A 23078-nucleotide genomic window follows, 5' to 3' on the forward strand; every position below is an offset into this window, starting at 1 on the left:
CATAAGAGTACGAGGCGGTGCAGATCTCTCCTGAACAACACATTGCAAGGCATCCCAGATATACTCAATAATGTTCATGTCTATAGAGTCTGGTGGCCAGCGGAAGTGTTTAAACCCAGAATAGTGTTCCTCTGTAGTTATTTTGGGCGTGTGGGGTGTCACATTGTCATGCTAGAATTGCCGAATTCCGTCGGAACGCACAATGGACATGAATCGATGCATGTGATCAGACAGGATGCTTACGTACGTGTCACCTGTCAGAGTCGTATCTGTAAGTATCAGGTGTTCCGTATCACTCCAATTGCACACGCCTAACACCGTTACAGAGTTTCCATCAGCTTGAATAGTCCCCTACCGACATGCAGGATTCATATATTCGTGAAGTTGTCTCTATACCCGTACACGTCCATCCGCTCGATACTAAATGAAACGAGACTCGTCCGACCAGGCAACATGTTTTCCCAGTCTTTAACAATTCAGTGTCGGTGTTGACAGGCACAGGCGAGGCGTAAACCTTTGATTCGTGCAGTCATCAAGGATACACGAGTAGGCTTTTGGCTCCAAAAGCTCATATCGATTATGTTTCATTACATGGTTCGCACGCTGATACTTATAGATGGCCCAACACTGAAATCTGGAGCAATTTGCGGAAGGGTTGCACTTCTGTCACATGGGAGGGTTCTCTTCAGTCGTCGTTGGCCTCGTTCTTGCAGGTTCTTCTTCCGGCCGCAGCGATGTGGCAGACTTGATGTGTGGTGTCACCGCCAGACACACACTTGCTAGGTAGTAGCCTTTAAATCGGCCGCGGTCCGTTAGTATACGTTGGACCCGAATGTCGCCACTATCAGTGATTGCAGACCGAGCACTCGCCCCAGTTGTCCAGCCGACTTTGCTAGCGATGGCTCACTGACCACATACGCTCTCATTTGCAGAGACGACAGTTTAGCATAGCCTTCAGCTACGTCATTTGCTACGACCTAGCAAGGCGCCATATTCATTTACTATTGATATTGATATTGTGAATCATGTACCGTCAAGAGTGGCGTTCATCATTAATGGATTAAAGTTAAGTATCAAACTAATTACGTCCGCTTTCTGAATTCTAATTCCTTGTCATGTTCCAGACCTCACGTCAGTATATTTCTTCCCTCCTCACGCCAGCCTGCGTGAGCTAAAACACATGCATTTCGGCCTCCACTAGTAACACGGTGTTAGCTCTTTTGCCAACACTACATGATGTTTTACCGGTTTCCTGATATTCGCGGTACACTCGTGAAATGGTCGTACATTCCCACTTGATCGCTACCTTGGAGATGTTGTGTCCCATCGATTGTGTGCCGACTATAACACCACGTTCAAACTAACTTAAATCTTGATAACCTGCCACTGTAGCAGCACTAACCTATCTAGCAACTGCACCAGACACTTGTCTTATATAGGCGTTGCCGACCTCAGCGCTGTTATTCTGCCTGTTTACAAATCTCTGTATTTGAATACGCATACCTGTATCATATTCTTTGGTGTTTGAGTGTATAACGTTCTGCCGTGATAAACGTTCAGTTCGTTCTCAATGGAGGAGCTACAACATTTCAAAACAATATGAATCTGCACTATATATCTCCGTTTCTCCTTCACCGTTCGGAAGCTGCATCCATGTGATCGCTGAAAGCTTCGGTTGTAGTACTGTTTAAGACGATATTTGTGTGTATCTGACGGTGGAGTTATCTGTTGTAGTAGTGGCCAATTTTAAACGTAACTTTGGATTGTAGTGGTTTTGCGAGGGGCTGGTTGAGTCGCCATGGTAGGCTCCCTCGGCCAGATGTAAAGAGAGTGTGTAACCCCACGAGGGGCTATTGGCTGTAATTTATATTATGGTTCATCTTAATTTTGATACTAAGTAGATATAGCGTTACTATCCAAGATTTGGCTGTATGTAACTGTAACCCCTAAGTTCATATCTATGGGTGTCTTGATTGTATTTAATGAAGGTTTCAAAAAAATAATTATTAAAAATCTGGTACTGGCTTTATGGTGCCGTCTCATATTGAGCGGTTTAGATCAGCAGTATGTAATGTGATAAATTACTCCTGAAATCAGCTGATTGCACAATTAATGATAAATCACTTACATTTTTTTAAAAAATCATTATTATTGCTATTTTAGCACTGTCTGCTTTGGTAATTAATCAGTGTGTCTCCAGACGAAGTGTGTTGACGAACACAAAACTGAAGACGCGAGGATCGAGGCATGATCAACATCAGAGCAGCCATGATGCGAACTCGTCTCAGGCCAGTGTGAGGAGGCTGGCCAGTGTGTCATGTTACAACTCGCTTCTTTCCTTTCGACTCTTTCTTCTAGAGAATCACTCCACTGCAGGTCAGTCACTGACATATTGCAAACACAGAAAGCTGAGGACCACACATTCACAGTGAACTAACACAAATTAGAATATCCATACAAATTGTTTCAACTTGTTTGTCAATTAAATTATAAAATGTACTGATCCTGTATAAAAAAAGTAGTCGTTTGATTTGTAACAATGACTCGCTTGTTTAAGATGGTTTTGTTTGCTTTTAACAAATTTTTAGACCCTCTCTTGAGAACAGCTGAAATATTTACTTTTATTATGGATAGCAGAACTCTTTTTCTCCGCTTTGCAAAACAACGCACCGGACAAAGTACTAGCCACTGCCTGGAGACATCTTGCTACTGCCGTGCAACACCGCCTCTACTTAGTCTCAGTTCATCGAGAAAGAGTGTCACCAAATCCATCTGAAGTCACTACAGTCCGATCGACGAACGTTACGGTTCGCGCAGGTCGACGAAAGGAGGAGATTAGTATTAAACGTCCCGTCGAGTATTACTGAAATACATGTGAAAGTTATGCGTTTTAAATATGACGAGGCACACCTGTTTTATATAAAAAACCATGGTCTAATGTACTGGAGCCATAGTGGCATCGTAAAATGCTGAACAGCAAATCAGAGCCAGCATCGCCACACATGTATAAATTACGGTATATACTATGGGCATCTCGTCAGCAGTGCAAAACAAACTGCCGTTTAGTAGCCGCAAAATATTTGTCTCGCATGCTCACCAGATGTCGCTACTGTACGTGTACACGTATTCTTCAATAATGTAATTATACGATAAACAGTAAAAAGAAAAATACAATCGCTAAAGTCTGTAGTACGCTTACCACGTGCAAAAGTCATTACAGTAACAAAATGCAATAAATTAAGACACGGCAAAAGTTGGATTGTTAAAAAGGAAAAAGTTAAGCGATAATCATTATGATACGCTCTAGTGGCGAATTATGGATGAAAATACAAAGGCGTAAGTAATACCCAGCTTACGGAGTACACAGAATAATACAAAAACGACAAAAACAAAGAGCGGAAGAGGCACACTGCAGGAAATAATCAGCGCCCTCTGTTGGCGCTACCGACAGAATGCCACATAGACGAGAAGGTGTTAGACAGTTAGAGATACGTAAGCGCCAGAGGGTCGCCATTGCAAGAAAAGAATGATAAAACTCATTACCAAACAATTAACAAGATTATCTAGTTAGTGAAAGATGTTATACAAACCGAGAAGGGGGAAGAAAACACGAGAGATATTCGCTCAACGTGATAAAAACGAAACGAATTAGTAAAGCATTCTGTACTATGTCGTTTTAGGGCAGAAGAAATTGTAGATATGTAATGTCTCAGCAGGAATTTGTTGCTGAGCAATATTAGTTAAGACGTATTTAACATTTTTAGTAAGTTTAGCAGCTTGATTTGGCAACTAAGTCAACGTTTTATGTGGTTACATAATTATCTTTTCCATCTACGGAGTTATGTGTGGTAGTAATAAATTATTTGGGAATATTTTATCCGTTACCGTGTTCAGTAGTTTCAGTAAAGTTGTGAATATAATTTTTATGCCATAACTAGATTTGTCCGTTAAAAATTTTGTGTGTGTTTTTGTGTGTGTTTATCTCGATTTCTATTTCTTCTAAAACATCCACTTTTGAGCCCTTTGGTGTTGTGTGCAGAATCTGCATCGTATTTTCGATCTGGTTTACCTCATACATAATTTTTCTTACTAATTACAATGTAAACCAGGTCGGACAGGCGATGAAAATCCTGCTCGTAACACCGAAGGGACCAGTAATGAATCTTTTAGAATAAATATAAATCTACATAAACACACGTAAATAACCCAACAAAATTTTAACGAACAACTGACTAAAAATATAAAAATGATATTCACAACTTTACTGAAATCACAGAACATGACAACGGATAAAACAGGCAAAGACGACAGCAACGAACATTTGCAAAGATTTACTACTACCATACACAACTCCATAGTCGAACAAGCTAATTATAAAACCACACAAAATAGGTGACATAATTGCCAAATGAAGCTGTGAAACTTACCAAGAACATTTAACACATCTTAACGAATACTGTTCAGTAACAAATTTCAGTGCTGAGAGATTACATCTCTATAATTTCGCCTGCGCTACACCTTAGAAACTCAGCAGTACAAGGTATTAGACAGCGATAGACGTACATAAAACTGTTATTAGTTACAAATAAATACAGAGACATCACTAGTGACTCCATATGTTTTGAGCTTGATAATGGCCATGGAGCCGAAATAAGCTTATACCCCTAAGAAATAACATCGTAATAAAATTTCTTTGAATATAGAAGCGTTTTGGCTTGTTAAACATGTAAGATTCCGTAGAGCTATCAAACTGCAGTGAGGCTGATTGCTACGTTACACAGACTGTTCCAAATGGTCACAGACATTTTCCGTGCTTTTAAATTCGGATGGTTCATGAGGCCAGTGGAGGACGCCTGGCCCTCATGAGTTTCTCTAGTAAACCTTTTGATGAAAACAGAGTTTTCTTTTACGAATCATTCACACTTAATAAAGGAATGTTTGTATCTAATTGTGGTAATGCACATTTTAGAAAATTATAATGTTTGTAATTTTCAATGTCCGCATAGAAGAGGGAACTTCGGAGACTGTTTAAAGACTCTGAAGACACTTATAGCCGCAGGCGCAAAATCCAGCAGGGATGTGTAACATCCAACACCCCTAATCAATCATATTTTAAGTAGAGGTGTGATATAACTTTTATTGCGCATTATGCTGCGTCGTCGGAACAAGACACAACGAGGCCAAAAGCACCACAGGCCCAAAGATGATACCTGGTGCCAGTGACATAGACGAAGATATCGTCTTCGTCTCGGTCAGTTGCCGACTATAATCCACCAATGACCGGAGGACAACGTACGGAGCCTACTTGGTAGACAGAGCAGCTCTCGCCCACATCGTTATAGATCATCGTCCAGGGCTGACTCAGACAGGGAACTTCGTTTACTGAATTCTTAGAATTGAACAAACAGTTGTTTTAACTGCATTTGCTATGTACTGTGAAATTTACTTACGATCACTTGCACTTAGCCATTGAGGGCTTTTTTGTATTATATTACAAAGAGTGTTGGCGCCTTCAATATTCAACTCATTAGTGTGACTTTATTACTAATTTGTTGGAGTGTTGTAAAACCTTCGATCTCCTATCTTGTTACCTACCCCTAGGGCATAACTGTGTAATAGTGGCAAGGAGAAATTGTCTTCGCGGTGTACTGCACCAAAAACCGTTTAACGAACTCACAGACTCGGCCAGCAAATACTGTGGCAACTTGGTCTTCACTGCAGTAGCGACGAGGCCTTTCCAAAACTGGAGACGAGGGTTTATAAAACATTACTTACCCGTGAATGTTGTGTTATCATCTTGGGCATCTTCTGCTTTTGCAATTTCATACAAATATGCGTCTATGAGATCTCTCTTCTTCCCTGGAAAATATGCAGCCTTGTGGTCTTCGATAAGTTTCTGGAAAAAAGTAAAGGATTTTTGTTAAATATAATTGCATAAGATTTTGTGGACAGAGTCACTTATCATAAAAGTTTTCTGAGTATCGTACCGCATCATAATGTGAAATAGTATGCGGGAGAAACCAGAAGAGTGTCGAAACGTTTGTTTCTCCAGCATACCTTTTTCTTTTTTTTTTTTTTACATTATGACGTGGTATGATGGTACGATACTCAGAAAACTTTTGTGTTAGCACAGAATAAATAGTTGTCTCCGAGTACACAGCATCCATACCAATAAGAGCAAGAATAAAATATCTTTCAGAAATTTAATGAAAATATTTTTTCCTGTTAGGTATAACGATTCGGCCTTGTTAATAATAAATGGCTCTGAGCACTATGGGACTCAACTGCTGTGGTCATCAGTCCCCTAGAACTTAGAACTACTAAAACCTAACTAATCTAAACACATCACACATATCCATGCCCGAGGCAGGATTCGAACCCGCGACCGTAGCAGTCGCACGGTTCTGGACTGCGCGCCTAGAACCGCGAGACCACAGCGGCCGGCTGTTAATAATTTCTGCGAGTTTCGTAGCTCAGGATACAGTGAACTATCATCTTTGAGATCTTTCGTTTGCCAACAAACTGTTTCCTTTTGACGACGCTGCTATGTTATTTTATCAAAAATCTCTCTAACGTAATGCGAAGCAACGGTGAGAATTTGATTTCAACAAGTACTTAGGAGTGAGAGCACTGGTTTAGGTGGGTTATGTACATCGACCGACCAGTTTTGTTTAGATTTTCCATTATAATTTTTCTAAATCATTTCAGGCGAATAGTAGGATGATTAAGCGACAAGTTTACGATCAATATATTACATCATATTTGTCCATGAGGGCTGTGTCCAGTCTCAAATGGCTCTAAGCACTATAGGACTTAACATCTGACGTCACCAGTCCCCTAGACTTAGAACTACTTAAACCTAACTAACCTAAAGACATCACACACATCCACGCCCAAGGTAGTATTCGAACCTGCGATCGCAGCAGCAGCGCGGTTCCGGACTTAAGCGCCTAGAACCTCTCGGCCACAGCGGACTGGCTGTCCAGTCTCACTTATCCCCTTGTTGAAGGAAGGTGAAACCTAACATTCCTTCTCTTTCATCTGGGTAATTTCGAGAACTGCATTTGCATATTCTACAAGACACTCTCGGGTTTATTGCATATAGTTCTTTTTATTGTTGCGTTCTCAGATAGCATGGAAAGACTGATTGCTAGCATAGCACTTTTTTATTTATTATTATTTCATTCTCATTCAGGCGTGGTCTGGTAACAGCTGTTTCCACTATTCAGCCATAGGATTACAATTTAATTAGAAGATATTACAACATTAAAGAATTAAATAAAGTGTCTAGGAGAAATGATTCAGCCTAAAAGAGGGGATAAATGATCTATTTCGGCAAGAATACGAAACCTGGACTTGGCATTTCAGTAAAAATGAGATGTTAGTAATAAAAAATTGTTTTCTAAAATTTATCTTTACCAGACAGTTAATGGGCCAGAATGCTCTTTAGCATCAGAAACACTCATTTTAAGTTCAATAAAAGGAAACAAAGAAATCAGTGATAAAGACAGATATTAAGAAGTAGAACGACAGTATACAGGGTATTACAAAAAGGTACGGCCAAACTTTCAGTAAATATTCCTCACACACAAAGAAAGAAAATATGTTAGGTGGACATGTGTCCGGAAACGCTTACTTTCCATGTTAGAGCTTATTTTATTACTTCTCCTCAAATCACATTAATCATGGAATGGAAACACACAGCAACAGAACGTACCAACGTGACTTCAAACACTTTGTTACATGAAATGTTCAAAATGTCCTCCGTTAGTGAGGATACATGCATCCACCCTCCGTCGCATGGAATCCCTGCTGCGCTGATGCAGCCCTGGAGAATGGCGTATTGTATCACAGCCGTCAAAATTACGAGCACGAAGATTTCGTACATTTGGCACCGGGGTTGCGTAGACAAGAGCTTTAAAATGCCCCCATAAATGAAAGTCAAGAGAGTTGAGGCCGGGAGAGCGTGGAGGCCATGGAATTGGTCCGCCTCTACCAATCTATAGGTCACCGAATCTGTTGTTGAGAAGCGTACGAACACTTCGACTGAAATGTGCAGGAGCTCCATCGTGCATGAAGCACATGTTGTGTCGTACTATTAAGGCACATGTTCTAGCAGCACAGGTAGAGTATCACATATGAAATCACGATAACGTGCTCCATTGAGCGTAGGTGGAAGAATGGTTCAAATGGCTCTGAGCACTAAGGGACTTAAACTCTTAGGTCATCAGTCCCATAGAACTTAGAACTACTTAAACCTAACTAACCTAAGGACATCACACACATCCATTCACGAGGCAGGATACGAACCTGCGACCGTAGCAGTCCTGCGGTTCCGGACTGCAGCGCCTAGAACCACGGCTGGCCGTAGGTGGAAGAACATGGGGCCCAATCAAGACATCACAAACAATGCGTGCCCAAACGTACTGTAGAGCAATGAGTCGCATGTCAACACGAGCACCGAAGTCAACATTATCTTCCTTCAATTGGGCCAACTGGCGGCGAATCGAGGAAGTACAGTACATACTGACGAAACTAAAATGAGCTTCAACATGGAAATTAAGCGTTTCCGGACACAAGTCCACATAACATCTTTTCTTTATATGTGTGTGACGAATGTTTCCTGAAAGTCTGGCCGTACCTTTTTGTAACACCCTGTAGAAATAGTCCTATACTCAGGGAATAGGTGTAGGGGAAGGAGATGCAGGAGCACCGCTGCTCATGGCAATGTCGTACTGGAGGTGATTGGGCACAACGACAGTAGTCATGTTTAAATTAAGAAGTAATACAGAAGAACGTAATTGTGTAGGAAAAAAACATAAGAAATTAGGAAAAAACAACTAATGTTATGTCGGCATATCCAAAGAATAAGTCGTAGCAGACTGACAAGAAAGTACAGCATTTTGAAAAATTTAAATGAAAACCCATCTGGCGTAGCATAGTGCAAATCGGCTTAAATATGCAGGAAATTCGAAACAAAACAAAAAATACATTAATAGATGGGTCAGTATCCAAGCCAAATCTGTTCCAAAAATTCTGGGAAGAAATTGGACAGCGCAAGAGAGGAAACAAGAAAGTGAACAGAAGGTGTACTAAAGAAAGCTCAAGCTAACGTAGTAGCTGAAAAGTGATGCTTAGCTGATCTGTAACAATAGAAGAAGAAATAAACAAAAGATGGTGCCATTTTTTTTGCCTAAGTTTAACCTACAGTCGTTTATTTGACGATCTGCGTGCGGTGGTGTTGCGGTCCTACGTTGTTTCGGAGATGACGATACTAGTGCCGATGCTGGTGGAGACGGCGGTGCTGTTTTTTTATGCATTAAATCAAATGTGAAACAAGCAGCGTCATATTTTCGATACAGCGCTGATTTTTAACTACACCTATGATGAACAGTATGTGGTGTACTGCAAAGCTGTCGACCTTCGGAGGAAGACCTGCATACGATATTTTACAATTTCACATAATTCATAGTCTGGTGCCAGAAAATAATAAAAGTAACCTGATAAGCTGGTGTAAGAACGGTTGAGTTGAACGTAAAATTACGCACTGTATTATTAGTATAGACACAAAATAGTATTGTTTTTGAGTTATTCTGCTTAACAGTACTGAAGTGCGAATGTGTATGCGTGTGTGTGTGTGTGTGTGTGTTGTGTGTGTGTGTGTGTGTGTGTGTGTGAAAACCCTTTCTGACGAAGATATTCGAATGGTGTTCCTTGTTGTTGTGTGAATGCCAAACTCGAAATTCCCTGCAGTTATACCGAATTGGGAAACCATTTGTCCTCATTACAAATTAGTAGTGGAGCACAGCTGATGTGCCTTCTGTTGTATGGGTTGCATACGTTAAGGAGCAAGCACACAGTCAGCGGCAAATTATTCCCCCTCCCATAACCTATTGCTATGATAGTTAATTTATAACAGCCCACCCCTCCCCTTCCCCCTCCCTATCCCCTGCCCCTCTGGTAAAAGTGTGCCGATACTGGGGCACTTTTTTTCACCCCTCCTCAGCTCACTTCTGGGCAACATTTCTCCACCCTAGGAACCCCCACCCCCCCAGCCCTCCTGTCCAACACTTCCTCCTCCCCAGCCCCACTTCCCTCACCCTCCTTCCACCTGAGAATTAGTGGGGAAAAAAGACCCAGTCTGTGCTGTGCTGCTGGAAAGAGGGATCACATGACAAGAAATTCAGATCAATGCCAGTTACATTGCAGAGGACATATTGTTGATTTATAAAAATCAGTTTGCATATTCTTTACCTGGATATATGCTCCACTACTCCCCACCCCCTTCCCCCAGCATTAATGCTTCCCAGTATCCATCCTCCTTCCTTTTCCCAGGCATGAGTGTTTTGCAGTCCTCCCACTCTCACTTATCTCAGCATGAACACAACTTTGACAGGCATTAATGGAACTGATGGTGGATTTATGAGCCCCTACTGTTTTAAATTATGATCGGGTGGCTGATGCATCCCTAAAATAAATAAATATAGCACTCTACCCTACATCCTTCAACTCTGACAAATAAAAATCCACTATTTCATCAAATTTATTGACTGACTATTAATTTGCAGCACCAATGTGAAACTCTCTATAAATTTGTAACATGTGATTAAATGATAACACAAGCGCTCTCCTCCACTCACTGCCAGTCCTCCACACCGCTGCACTGAGATTGCAGAGGAGCTGCTATTCGGGACCACACAGTCCACTACTGCACCAAATGCGAGATCACATCATGTGCAGCGAAACCACTGTTTGGGGGGGGGGGGGGGCTGAGCCGTTACCTGACATTAGCTATGTGCTCTGATACCAGTCTGAGGGAACACACATGCCTACTCATCTGAGAGATCCTCCTTTGTTTTCGCAGTGGTGGCATTCCATTGACCAGGAAATTTTAGACCCACTTCCTGTCTGTCCACTTACTGTCTGTCTGTCTCTCTAACTCTAGCGCTTACTTCCTGTTTGTCTGAACACCTGCATGAACCAAAATGTTCAAATATTCATACTGGGGTTTTCATCCCTCCTCAACATACTGTGTACCTATTGTCTAATGCCGAATTAGTAAACCATGAACTCAGCTCGCTCTGTTCCATCATGAGATATCGAATGTAGTGGGTATAGTATCCTTCTGCTTCTCGTCAGTTCCAATTTAAATGAGAGACACTGTTGCAGGGAGGGTTATCCGAAGTCAAATACATCACTCGTAACACTCACAGTGAATCTTCTTCATAATAAAACGTATTTTTAATATTTCAGAATCACACACATACATTTTGCAAATCTAGTAATTACATTCAGCCACAAATAAATCACAGTGACAAATATATCTGAGATCTTGTATACACTAATTTTTGAGAACACCATAGCACCCTCTTTCAGATGCTGCCCTACGCTCCGCCACCACAGCGTTTCCACCTTACAGTAAATATATCTGGCAAAAAAACCTTCCCATTGCATACACATGTGATCACCAAGCGTGAGCCATCTGCCATCTGCAGGAGTGCCAGGAGCTCCAGCCACCAAGGCAGGGAGAGGGCTGGAGATCGGCAGGTGTGCCAGCCATGCCTGTAGTTCTGCGCTTATCTCCCAGTAACCAAATTCTGGCCGTACCAGGCTCTCAGAGGCTGGAGAGGCTGTCACTGTTGTAAGGTGTCAGGCAAATCCAACACCTTACATGAAAACCCTGACGTGATAAGCAAATCCAGTAGTATGTCACATAGCTCCGAATAAATTGTGACATTAAATTAACCAATGTAATACGAGTAACGAGTGAGCAAATTGAATACCACAGACTAACACCAGAATGCCTAAATGTATGTCGTACCTTCCCACCGTGAGGCAGACGCAGTTCCGAGGGGAGAAACGAGGACAGAAGCCGAGAGCAGAACCGTGGGGAGGGGCTGGGCACCCACGCCACGAGCCTACCTGTACAACTATACAACCCGCATGTTTTAGCGTCAGGCTTTTTAGCGTCTCAGGTATGTCAAGGACAACCCCCAGCCCATGTTAAAAGCTAGAGCCCTCCAGAAAAGCAGTATAGATCTTACGATAACACAAAAAGGGCCACTACCACCCGCAAGTTTTAGCGTGAGACTTTTTCGCGTGTCTGTTACATTAGGATCACTCCCCAGCCCATGTTAAAAGATAGAGCCCTCCAGAAGAGCAGTATAGATCTCACGATAACGCTAAAAGGACCACACTAGCTGCAGGTTTTAGCGTGAGACTTTTTAGCGTCTCTGTTACGTTGGAAACTTTAAAATCATTGCCCCACCACGAAAAAAGTATAACGTTTCCCATTGTATAGACAGAATTTTTATAGGCGGAGCTTAAGGTTAACATTGAGACCCTGATTGGTCAGATGAAAACATAGCCAGATAGTTTTTTTTAAACTAACTTCGGTAAATTGTGGTAAGGAGAAGTTAGTGGAGAGTTGGTTCCGAGACGGCGGGCTGGATGGCTGCTGCGCCGGCCGCTGCCGCCCTGACGCTGCTTAGACACCGACAAGGTAATGAACGCACGCGATGCCGCAGTTTTGAGCGCATAAGGCTTCACTCAGAACTGCAGAAATCTCATCTGTTACACCCCTTTTTTCCGTAATACTAATGGTGATCGTTAATTAAAACTCATGGTGTTCACATTTGCCACTTGAAGAACAGATCTGAAACGCGATGATTTTTCATTTATATAGTTATTGAGAAGCCACATCAGCCACTGTAATTTACGACAAGTTAGATAAGTTATTAAAGATAATTGAGGGTCACTGTAGACCATTTTGATAGTTTTCTCTTTTGTGAAACTTAAATTAAACCTAGATTATAGATGTGATATGGCATAGGTCATCCTTCGATCGATTGTAGAACTTGGAAATCCATTTAGAGAATATTCGTTCACATTTTTGTTGAACGCTGTTGGTTTTTACCATCCTGTATTAAAACATTTCCTTTTATCAATAGTGCAATTTATAAACGATGTTTTGCGATTAGAATAAATTTCCAATGGTAAACTTAACTGCTTTTTAGACGTTATTTTACCAGCTAGCTAAAAATAGGAAAGCCTTGAACCCTTTCCACTAAATTTAGTTAGTATTAAGATTCTTTTACAGGGAGTGCAGTGGAGCTGACGCTGAGATCATTTAGTATTTGGTTATATCATCGCTAGTCTCACTGAACTCTTCTGAATTCTACATGTCATGTGTGGTCTGGCGTCTCCTTACCAGCAGCAGGTCCCAGGTTCAAGCTAGTTAATTCCCTAAAAAATACGCTCAGAGCGTCGTTGCGCGAAAGTGGTAGGGAGACACGATATAGTAAAATCAGACACCACCATGAATGTTTAGAAAATGGCGACCCTGCCAGGATGGTAAAATACCATGATTGAAGGTCGACCACATGCCTAACTAGGTCAGAAAAATATCCTGTTAAAAAAATTTTCGTAGTAAAATTTTTTTCTCATGTTATATATAGTCGAAAACAGTAGCTGGCGCGATAGATAGTAGAATTATTAAATAGAAATGAGTCTGGCAGTGACAATTGCATAATTAAATTAAGAGTTTTGAAAATTGTTAGAATTAAGTTTTCTCTCCAATGCAAGCGCGCAGGTGGCGGATACATCGCTGACAAGTTGGTTCTGACCCAAGAAGTAAGTGAATGGATTGTCAGTCTTGGTAGTGTCAAGTCGTGTGAACAAAAAATTTATGAAACGTGTGAGATCGTATGAGCGCATGTTGACGCGAAGTAGGGCGTGTGAATTGCTTTTAAAACATAAAATAAGGGATTCAGAAAGATTAGCAATGGCAAATCGAGACCTTGACCGAATTGAGGTAGAGACCCAGCATGAAAATGGACAGAGAATAGAGAACAGTACAACAGACGATGCAGTATCGCGAGAAATAGGACAGATAACGAACCATAACGAGGATAATGTACTCCAAGGCACAGAAAACCTAGGTCAGCATACGACAGAGGAACAGGAAAGTAGAGAGAAAGGCGATGAGGATTCTAACTTGCGTCTTGAATACGTAGAACCCATAGTACAAGTAATCCGAGCTCCCTCAGCACAGAGTACAAGGAATGCGAGCAGAAACGTGTCCCAGCAGAGGTCAACGCAATCGGTTGCGAACCAACACTTGGGCAAAAACACAGAGCGTATGACGTCGGAAGAAAACGCAATAGGACCCACCAATCTGGCAGAATTATTACAACAAATTACGGAAACCATGACAAGGCAAAATAAAGAAATTGCGAACCAAATTAAAATTCAAAATGCGGAAACCACGAGACAAATGCGTGAGATTAAAGAACAAAACAAAAAAATTCAGTTACATCTATGTCGTATTGAAGACGAGGCAAAAGAATCTCGAGAAGTGATAGGAAACTTAATAATAGGTCACAATCAATTGAGAACAGACATTGACAAGGTTCAAGCGGACGTACAAACATTGCGTAATGACACTGAGGACGAGATCAAAACATTACGTAACAACACCCAGGGAGAAGTCAAGGAACTAAAGAAACAGATAAACGTAATTACTAGACAAGCAGCAGGTACAGCGCGTGAAATTGTTGAAAACAGTGTGTTACACAAACGTATCACAAAAGCAGCACTGAAAAGATATGATAACCGCATAGTCAAAATAGAAGCGCAAACGAAGCGACAATTTCAGAAATTGCGAACAGAGTTGTTGCAAACCATTGGAGAGCGTAGTGAACAGGATCGAAGAAGCACAGAGTGTGCAACTACATCCGTATCTGTAACAGCACCGGAGAAACAAGAAATTAACGAATATATTATGTATTTGCGATTCCAATCACAGGCGGAAAGTAACATATGTGAAATCAGACAGCCTGCACAGTTGGTACGCGAAAGTTACAGTGGACAATATCCAAAGGGTCTACCACAACCGGAAAGAACGACGGGAGAAATGATCAGAAACAAAAGTGGCGAAGAATCGCGAATTTCATATGGAACTATGACGAAGTACGACAACGATCATTTCCTCACAGTCAGAAAATTTCAACACTTTCGAGAAGGAAACTCATTACATCCACGTACTTTTATTGATCAATTCCGAGTAGGATTACCAGAACACTGGACGCTAGCACACAAATTAGACTTTATATGTGCACACATGTCAGGAACAGTAGCAGAAATCATGCAAAATGTTGCAGCGACATGCCGATCGTACGAAGATTTCAGAGAGAAGTTTCTCTCACGATATTGGTCAAGGGAAGCACAGAACAGAGTGAAGTACGGATTATTACAGAACCCATATTTTGAAAATTCTGGAGAGAAGAGTCCCATGAAATTTTTCGAAGCAATGGCAAACAAAAATCAATTCTTAGATGTACCATACAGTGACGGAGAGTTGATTACATTATGCGCGATGAAGCTACCATTGAAATACCAGCAATCATTAGAAGGTCGCGGAGGCAATGACGTTGAAGCATTTAAAGGTATTCTAAGGGAACTAGAGTTCATATTTTCGGAAGATGACGCAAGAAAAAGAAGAAGCGCACGTGAAAACGAAAGCAAAAAGCAGTGGAATCCACAAGACAGAGTACGAAGAAACAATAATTACGAACCACGTGATAACTTCGCACCAAGAAAAGACAATACATTTCAACAAAGAACCGGTTATGGATTTAGAAGAGAATATGGCAATAATTATAATTCACCCAGGAACGGCAACAACTATTACAGAGGGAATAACGACAACCAGAACGGGTACTGGAGAACCAATAGACCGACAAATTATCAACAAAGAAATCACTATCAACAAGCTGAACAAGAAAAGCAAATACAGATAGAAGACGTGGAGGTAAAACCACCAAACCCCAGTAAGCAATTTATAAACGATGTTTTGTGATTAGAATAAATTTCCAATGGTAAACTTAACTGCTTTTTCGACGTTATTTTACCAGCTAACTAAAAATAGGAAAGCCTTGAACCCTTTCCACTATATTTAGTTAGAATTAAGATTCTTTTACAGGGAGTGCAGTGGAGCTGACGCTGAGATCATTTAGTATTTGATTATATCATCGCTAGTCTCACTGAACTCTTCTGAATGCTACATGTCATGTGTGGTCTGGCGTCTCCTTACCAGTAGCAGGTCCCAGGTTCAAACTAGTTAATTCCCTAAAAAACACTCTCAGAGCGTCGTTGCGCGAAAGTGGTAGGGAGACACGATATAGTACAATCAGACACCACCATGAATGTTTAGACTGTGACTACCCAGTCAATAACCAACCAGTGCAAACACTTCCCACATTGAATCTTTTCAAATTTCCACAGAAAAACCTGTGAATACATCTAACACATATGTCCACGTCGGTTGCCGTTCAACCAGCATACTGGTTATTTTGCTATTCAGCCACTAGGAGGGTGCTCTGAGTGGCACCGCTGGGAGTTGTCCCTGCAGCTGTGGGCAAGAGCGAACTAACTGGAGCCTTTCTTTGTACCTAACCGCTCAGTACAGGCTAATCCATGACTTCTGATCAGGACTGGCAATGAACGGGCCTTGCTAACCTCTACCACACTGCGAGATTAGCAGGGACAGATTGCTCATAAAGTTCTAACTTCAATTCCACCCTCGCCAAAGGGTCTCAGATGTTTAAAAAATTCACTTTCCCAAATTGGAGACAGAGATGTTGTTGTCCATATACCTCGAATTTCTCCCACTGATTTTATTTATATGCGTTATTTTTACTAAGTCAATTCAGTAATATAGCAGTTTTTCTTACGATGGCCATCTGTCCATATGTAGGTGGGAGACTGAAATTTCATTAAAAGATTTCGTTGCCACGAAAAAACGCCTGATTACTACGCTCCAACTAGAGAATCGATTCTGTGGTATTCTTGCTATGACTTCCACCTGGCTGGTGCCATTTCATTGATATCAAATTGATTAACCAATTAATTAAATTGACCATGAGGCTCCCTTTGCGTGGTAACTTCTTTCTTGCAGTCGGATTACTCTCGCCAGCTACCCATTACAGATGCATCTGTGACGTCTCTAGGTGTTTCCCATAAGCTAGTTATTCATTTCCTCCGGTACCAAAATGGATGGCAATTGTCATCAAATAGCTGAAGACACCTAATGGTATTTACGTTCTGTCTGTCAGCTGCCTTGTTGTCCATTCGAAGACACCTAATGGTATTTACGTTCTGTCTGTCAGCTGCCTTGTTGTCCTGTTGGAAGTAAGTCACTTAGAATCCCAGTATACTACTCCTGATGTAATCCTGCTGAGACTTGTCAGTCTGTAGGGGCAGTAGGACGCGTCACTCTCCTCTCCAAATCCATCCCTGCCACCGGTTAACATGTGAACACTGACACCAGCGGCACCGCGTCGCGAATCTCTGCCCGCACGTAACGGCTGTACCGCTGCCAGCTAACAGATACCAAGATTTTGAGCATATGCTTACCCCCCTCTCACCCGCAAACCGTAACGTTGTGAGGAGTGTTAATGGTTAAAATGGCTCTGAGCACAATGGGACTTAACATCGGAGGTCATCAGTCCCCTAGAACTTAGAACTACTTAAACCTAACTAACCTAAGGACATCACACACATCCATGCCCGAGGCAGGATTAGAAACTGCGACGGTAGCGATCGTGCGGTTCCTTACTGAAGCGCCTAGAACCGCTCGGCCACATCGGCCGGCGAGGAGTGTTAATGCCGGAAGGTCTGACCCACTGAATAATAACAAAATACCAGTCTGCAGACCACCTTTCTAAACGTGTATGAGCCTTCAGACCCAGGTTTCCTTCAAAACACAGCTCGGAAGAAGCGTTCCTGGTGGCTCCTGCCAAATTAGTGGGTGGATGGTTTGAGAACGCAAATGGCAATCCCTGAAGGGACGGCGATGTTCTTTTCGAGAAACGCTATTGGGAAGCGAAATTTGAAGCTGACTTCAGAAGGATTTCACTGCCACCAACATACATTTCGCACAAAGTCAATTAAAATGAGAAACGAGACATTAGCGCTCATAGGAGGCATATAGACAAAGTTTTTCTTCCCCTTCACTCTGTTTGCGAGTGTAATAGGAAAGGAAATGACAAGTAGTGGTACAGGGTATCCTCGGCCGCGAACCGTACATTGACAGAAGGGATGACGTCACATCGGAACATGTGCAGTCCAACGCACAGCTCCGTTCCTTCTCTGAGCTGATTGTAGCGCAGCTGACCATCATTTGAGCAATTGTCAGTGGTTTCTAGTTTTAGTAGAGAGTATTATAAAAAAATGTTTTCGTTCATTTTATTTGTATACCAGCACGCATTCGAAGAGAAGTAGCATAGTTGTAGTGCGATTTCCGACTCTCATTCGAAGAGAAATGACATAACTGTAGTGCGATAGTTACAGTCAGATGTAGCACACCAGCACACGACAACCGGCCACCATGGCATGTCTTGTATTTAGGTCAGACTGTACATAGCGATCTTCTCTCCTGTGGTAGAGAGGTTTCTACGATTTTCGATTCTGTTTCTTCCCAACCAATAGCTCAAGTTCTTCTTATCAAATCCCTTTACCATTTACTACTGAAAACTACGTCTATGTTCGATACTTGCATCGCTGTCTCCACTATATAGATAAAGTGTATTTTCCGATACTGGTCAAGATTTACTGGCGATAAGTAATTTTTTATTCGTATTGCGTGATCCAATGCTCATTATTTCTGTGGTAATTGTTTTTGTGATACTCTCCTCTTCTTCTTTCTAAGAAATTTTTGTCTTATTTATATGCGACTGACAATAGTAACTGCAAAACAAAGTATCTTTCCCCGATATACTTAATACTCACAATAGAAACTGTCTGTGTTGTTCATGTTTCAAAACATCGCCAATGATGTGACGTTACAGTTGTCATGTTGTCTATATCGTGTGTCACGTATGTACGACGTCACCGGTCAAAGCTGACTGCTAGTACCCCAGTTTCTCCTTATCGAGACGTTAGCACTGAATACAAAGAGTATACATCGATGAGTCAAAACATTGTAAACATTGATCACCGCGAGGCTGAATGCTTCTTGTTGACGTTGTGGCTACTTGACACGGTAAGGAAACTGTAGAAGCAGAGTAGGGACTAACAGGGGACCATTCTAGCGACGATATGAGTCACAAATGTTGAGATACTCTGCCTTCAGCGACCTTACCAAAGGGCAGATTGTTATCTATATCTACTTCAAACTCAGCAAGCCGCCTAACGGTGTGTGGCGGAGGTTAATTCTGGTATCACTAATCGATTTCCCCTTCCCTGTTATTATTAAGGCTATGCATTAACTCTAATATTTCGAATTTTCTCGTCGTGGTCACATCGTGAGGTATATGTGGGATGCGGTAATATGTTGCCCCACTCCTTCCGGAAAGTGTTCAGGGCTAATTTCAATAGTAAGTCTTTTCGTGATGCACAGCTTATATCTTGTAATGTCTACCAGTGAAATTTTTTGAGCATGTCGTGCTGACTAAACGAACCCGTGATTCAATGCGCCACAAGTAGTTGGTCGTTCTCTGTGTCTTCTATCAGTCCACCCTGGTAAGAATCGGTCGAACAAGCGCCTTGCAAGCCACTTCCCTCGTGGATGGGTTATATTTCCTTAAGAATCATCCTATGAACCTGAGTCTGGCATCTGCTTCTCGTCAACTATTTTTTTATGTGTTCATTCTACTTAAGGTCGCTATGGATAGTTACTCCTATATATTTTCCAGCAATTTGTCACCGAGCGAGATGGTGCATTGGTTAACATACTGGAATCGCATTCGGGAGGACTACGGTTAAAACCCGCCTCCGGCCCTCCTGATTTAGGTTTTCCGTGATTTCTCCAAATCGCTTGAGGTAAATACCGAGATGGTTCTTGGGAAAGGGCACGGCCGATTTCCTTCCCCATCCTTCCCTAAACCGATGGCAGCGATGACCTCGCTGTTTGGTTTTTCTCCTCCGCGGAATCAACCAACCAGCAATTTGTCATCAATAATGTAGATACATTATAGTGGGTTTGTTTTCCTATGAATGCTCAATATGTGACATTTATTTACGTGCAGGGTCAACTGCCACATCCTGCACCATTTATCAATCCTCTGCACATCAATTTGCAAATCGATGATGTCTTTTGGCATTGCTCTTTCTTGTAGGCCACTTCATCAAATGTAAACGATCTTAAGTCATTTATATATACTGTAAACGGTAACGGTTCTAGCACACTAGCTTGAGGTACTCTTGAAGTTACCTCTACATCTGTCGATTTTGCTTCGTTCAGAGCGAGGTGATGATTGTGTCTTCAAAGATATCTTGGATCCGGTAGCAAATTTGGTCTCATACTCGGTAATCTCGTTTTTTTTTTTTTTTTTTTTTTTTTCCTCTAAACGGCGCTGTGGAAAGGTGTGAAATGCCATCGTGAACTCAAGAACACGGTATCAACCTGAGTGACGTAATGATCTGGTGCCTGGGGATCATGGCCAGAGAAAGTGGTGATGTGGGTGTGTTTTCTGGTTTAGAAAAATATCTTTTGGCCGTAAGGTCAAATGCATAACAGTCCTTTTGTTGTGCTTGTCTGCGAGTCAAAGTCTCCTCTGTATAAGGTGAGCATATCTTTTCTTGATATTAGAGACTGATTCAACTTACATATAGATACGAAAAACTTGTCATGATTCCATCCTAATGTACAAAGCAGGTCCGAACTGCAAATACATAATTGTTTTTGTGGGCGCGTTTGTGTATGAGTGTGTGTGTGTGTGTGTGTGTGTGTGTGTGTAGTAGTAGTAGTAGTAGTAGCAGATCGAGAACCTGCAGGGTGTGGCCGATCGGCCAAGGTGCCGACAGTGAGTCGACGAAAGTAAATAGGAAGACTACAACAGAGGAGAAACAACGATGACGATACGGAGGAAGAACAAGTCCAGCGAATACATCAATATAAAACCCTAAGGTGCTGAAAATCCAGAATCAAACAACAACGTGTAGCGAGATAAATACAAGGTTATTGTAAACGATTACAACAATTTCATAGATTCACTGTAGCTACATTAATTGACATTTTGTCGCAAAACCGAAAATTCACATAGAAAAACTCAAGAAGTTTTGTACCGTTGAGCCTCACTTCGGATTTGTACCATGAGAGTGAAGCAAAGAGCAATTAGTCAAGATGGCCACAGGCGCCGAGTAAACGTATGTTGTGCTTGAAATGCACTCACATTAGTCTTTCGTAATAGTGCAACGACATTTCACCATGAAGTTCAACAAAGATACACCAACTGACAACTCCATTCGACGATGGCACGCTCAGTTTAAAGCTTCAAGATGCCCCTGCAAGGGGAACCCAATGTGCAGGCTTGCAGTGAATGAAAAATGGTTGAACACGTGCAGCCGAGTTCTAGGAGGTGCATTCAAGTTCTAAGGCATCCGATTTTTTTTCTAATTAACTACTCACCCGAAATTGATGAAACTAGCGTTCTTTTTCGACGTAATCGTCCTGCAAACGTACACATCTTTCACAACGCTGACGCCATGATTCCATGGCAGCGGCGAGGGCTTCTTTAGGAATCTGTTTTGACCACTGGAAAATCGCTGAGGCAATAGCAGCACGGCTCGTGAATGTGCGGCCACGGAGAGTGTCTTTCATTGTTGGAAAAAGCCAACAGTCACTAGGAGCCAGGTCAGGTGAGTAGGGAGCATGAGGAATCACTTCAAAGTTGTTATCACGAAGAAACTGTTGCGTAACGTTAGTTCGATGTGCGCGTGCGTTGTCTTGGTGAAACAGGACACGCGAAGCCCTTCCCAGATGTTTTCGTTGCAGTGCAGGAAGGAAATTGTTCTTCAGAACATTTTCGGAGGATGCACCTGTTTCCGTAGTGCCCTTTGGAACGTAATGGGTAAGGATTACGCCCTTGCTGTCCCAGAACATGGACACGATCATTTTTTCAGCACTGGGATTTACCCGAAATGTTTTGGTGGCAGTGAATCTGTGTGCTTACATTGAGCTGACTGGTGCTTTGTTCCTGGATTGAAAAATGGCATCCACGTCTCATCCATTGCCACAACCGACGAAAAGAAAGTCCCATTCACGCTGTCGTTGCTCATCAACATTGCTGGGCAACATGCCACATGGGCAGCCATGTCATCGTCCGTCGGCATTCGTGGCACCCACCTGGATGACACTTTTCGCAATTTCAGGTCTTCATGCAGGACTGTGTGCACTGAACCCACAGAAATGCCAACTCTGGAGGCGATCTCTTCAACAGCCATTCGGCGATCCCCCAAAACATTTCTCTCCACTCTCTCGATCATGTCGTCAGACCGGCTTGTGCGAGCCCGAAGTTGTTTCAGTTTGATGTCACACGATGTTCAGCCTTCATTAAACTGTCGCACCCACGAACGCACTTTCGACACATCCATAAATCTATCACCACATGTCTCCTTCAACTGTCGATGAATATTAATTGGTTTCACACCACGCAAATTCAGAAAACGAATTATTGCACGCTGTTCAAGTAAGGAAAACGTCGGCATTTTAAGTATTTAAAACAGTTCTCATTCTCGCCGCTGGCGGTAAAATTCCATCTGCCGTATGGTGCTGCCATCTCTGGGACGTATTGACAATGAATGCGGCCTCATTTTAAAACAATGCGCATGTTTCTATCTCTTTCCAGTCCAGAGAAAAAAATTGGAGGCCTTAGAACTTGAACGCACCTCGTACATGTAGCACACAAAAGTAGACGAACAGAGCTAGCAAAGAGCTGAACCTATCACAATAGAACATTTGGAAGATCTTGAGGAAACAACTTAACCTGAAGCCTTACCGCCTGCAATGGCCACAAGCCCTTATTCCCGATGACAATATGAAACACTGTGAACTGAATTTTCAGCTTAACTGCACAGTTTGTGGTAGAGGATGGGTTTTGAGTGAAAGTCATATCCATTGGCGAAACAACATTATTCGTGAATGGCACAGTAAACAGGCACAATGTGCAATTCTCAGATACAAATGGTTCAAATGGCTCCGAGCACTATGAGACTTAACATCTGAGGTCATCAGTCCCCTAGAACTTAGAACTAATTAAACCTAACCAACCTAAGGACATCACACACATCCACGCCCG

At 42.0% G+C, this 23078-nt stretch overlaps 1 protein-coding gene across 1 annotated transcript in view; it reads right to left on the reverse strand.

Moving 5' to 3' along the window:
* Positions 1-23078, reverse strand: part of LOC126267730 (methyl farnesoate epoxidase-like) — a 374659-nt gene that overhangs the window by 85006 nt on the left and 266575 nt on the right. Inside the window, exon 5 of the mRNA XM_049973032.1 lies at positions 5776-5896. Coding sequence (XP_049828989.1) covers positions 5776-5896 — 121 coding nt within the window. The remainder of the gene's footprint in view (positions 1-5775; positions 5897-23078) is intronic.

Source organism: Schistocerca gregaria, chromosome 4, assembly GCF_023897955.1.
Source record: "Schistocerca gregaria isolate iqSchGreg1 chromosome 4, iqSchGreg1.2, whole genome shotgun sequence".
NCBI lineage: Eukaryota > Metazoa > Arthropoda > Insecta > Orthoptera > Acrididae > Schistocerca > Schistocerca gregaria.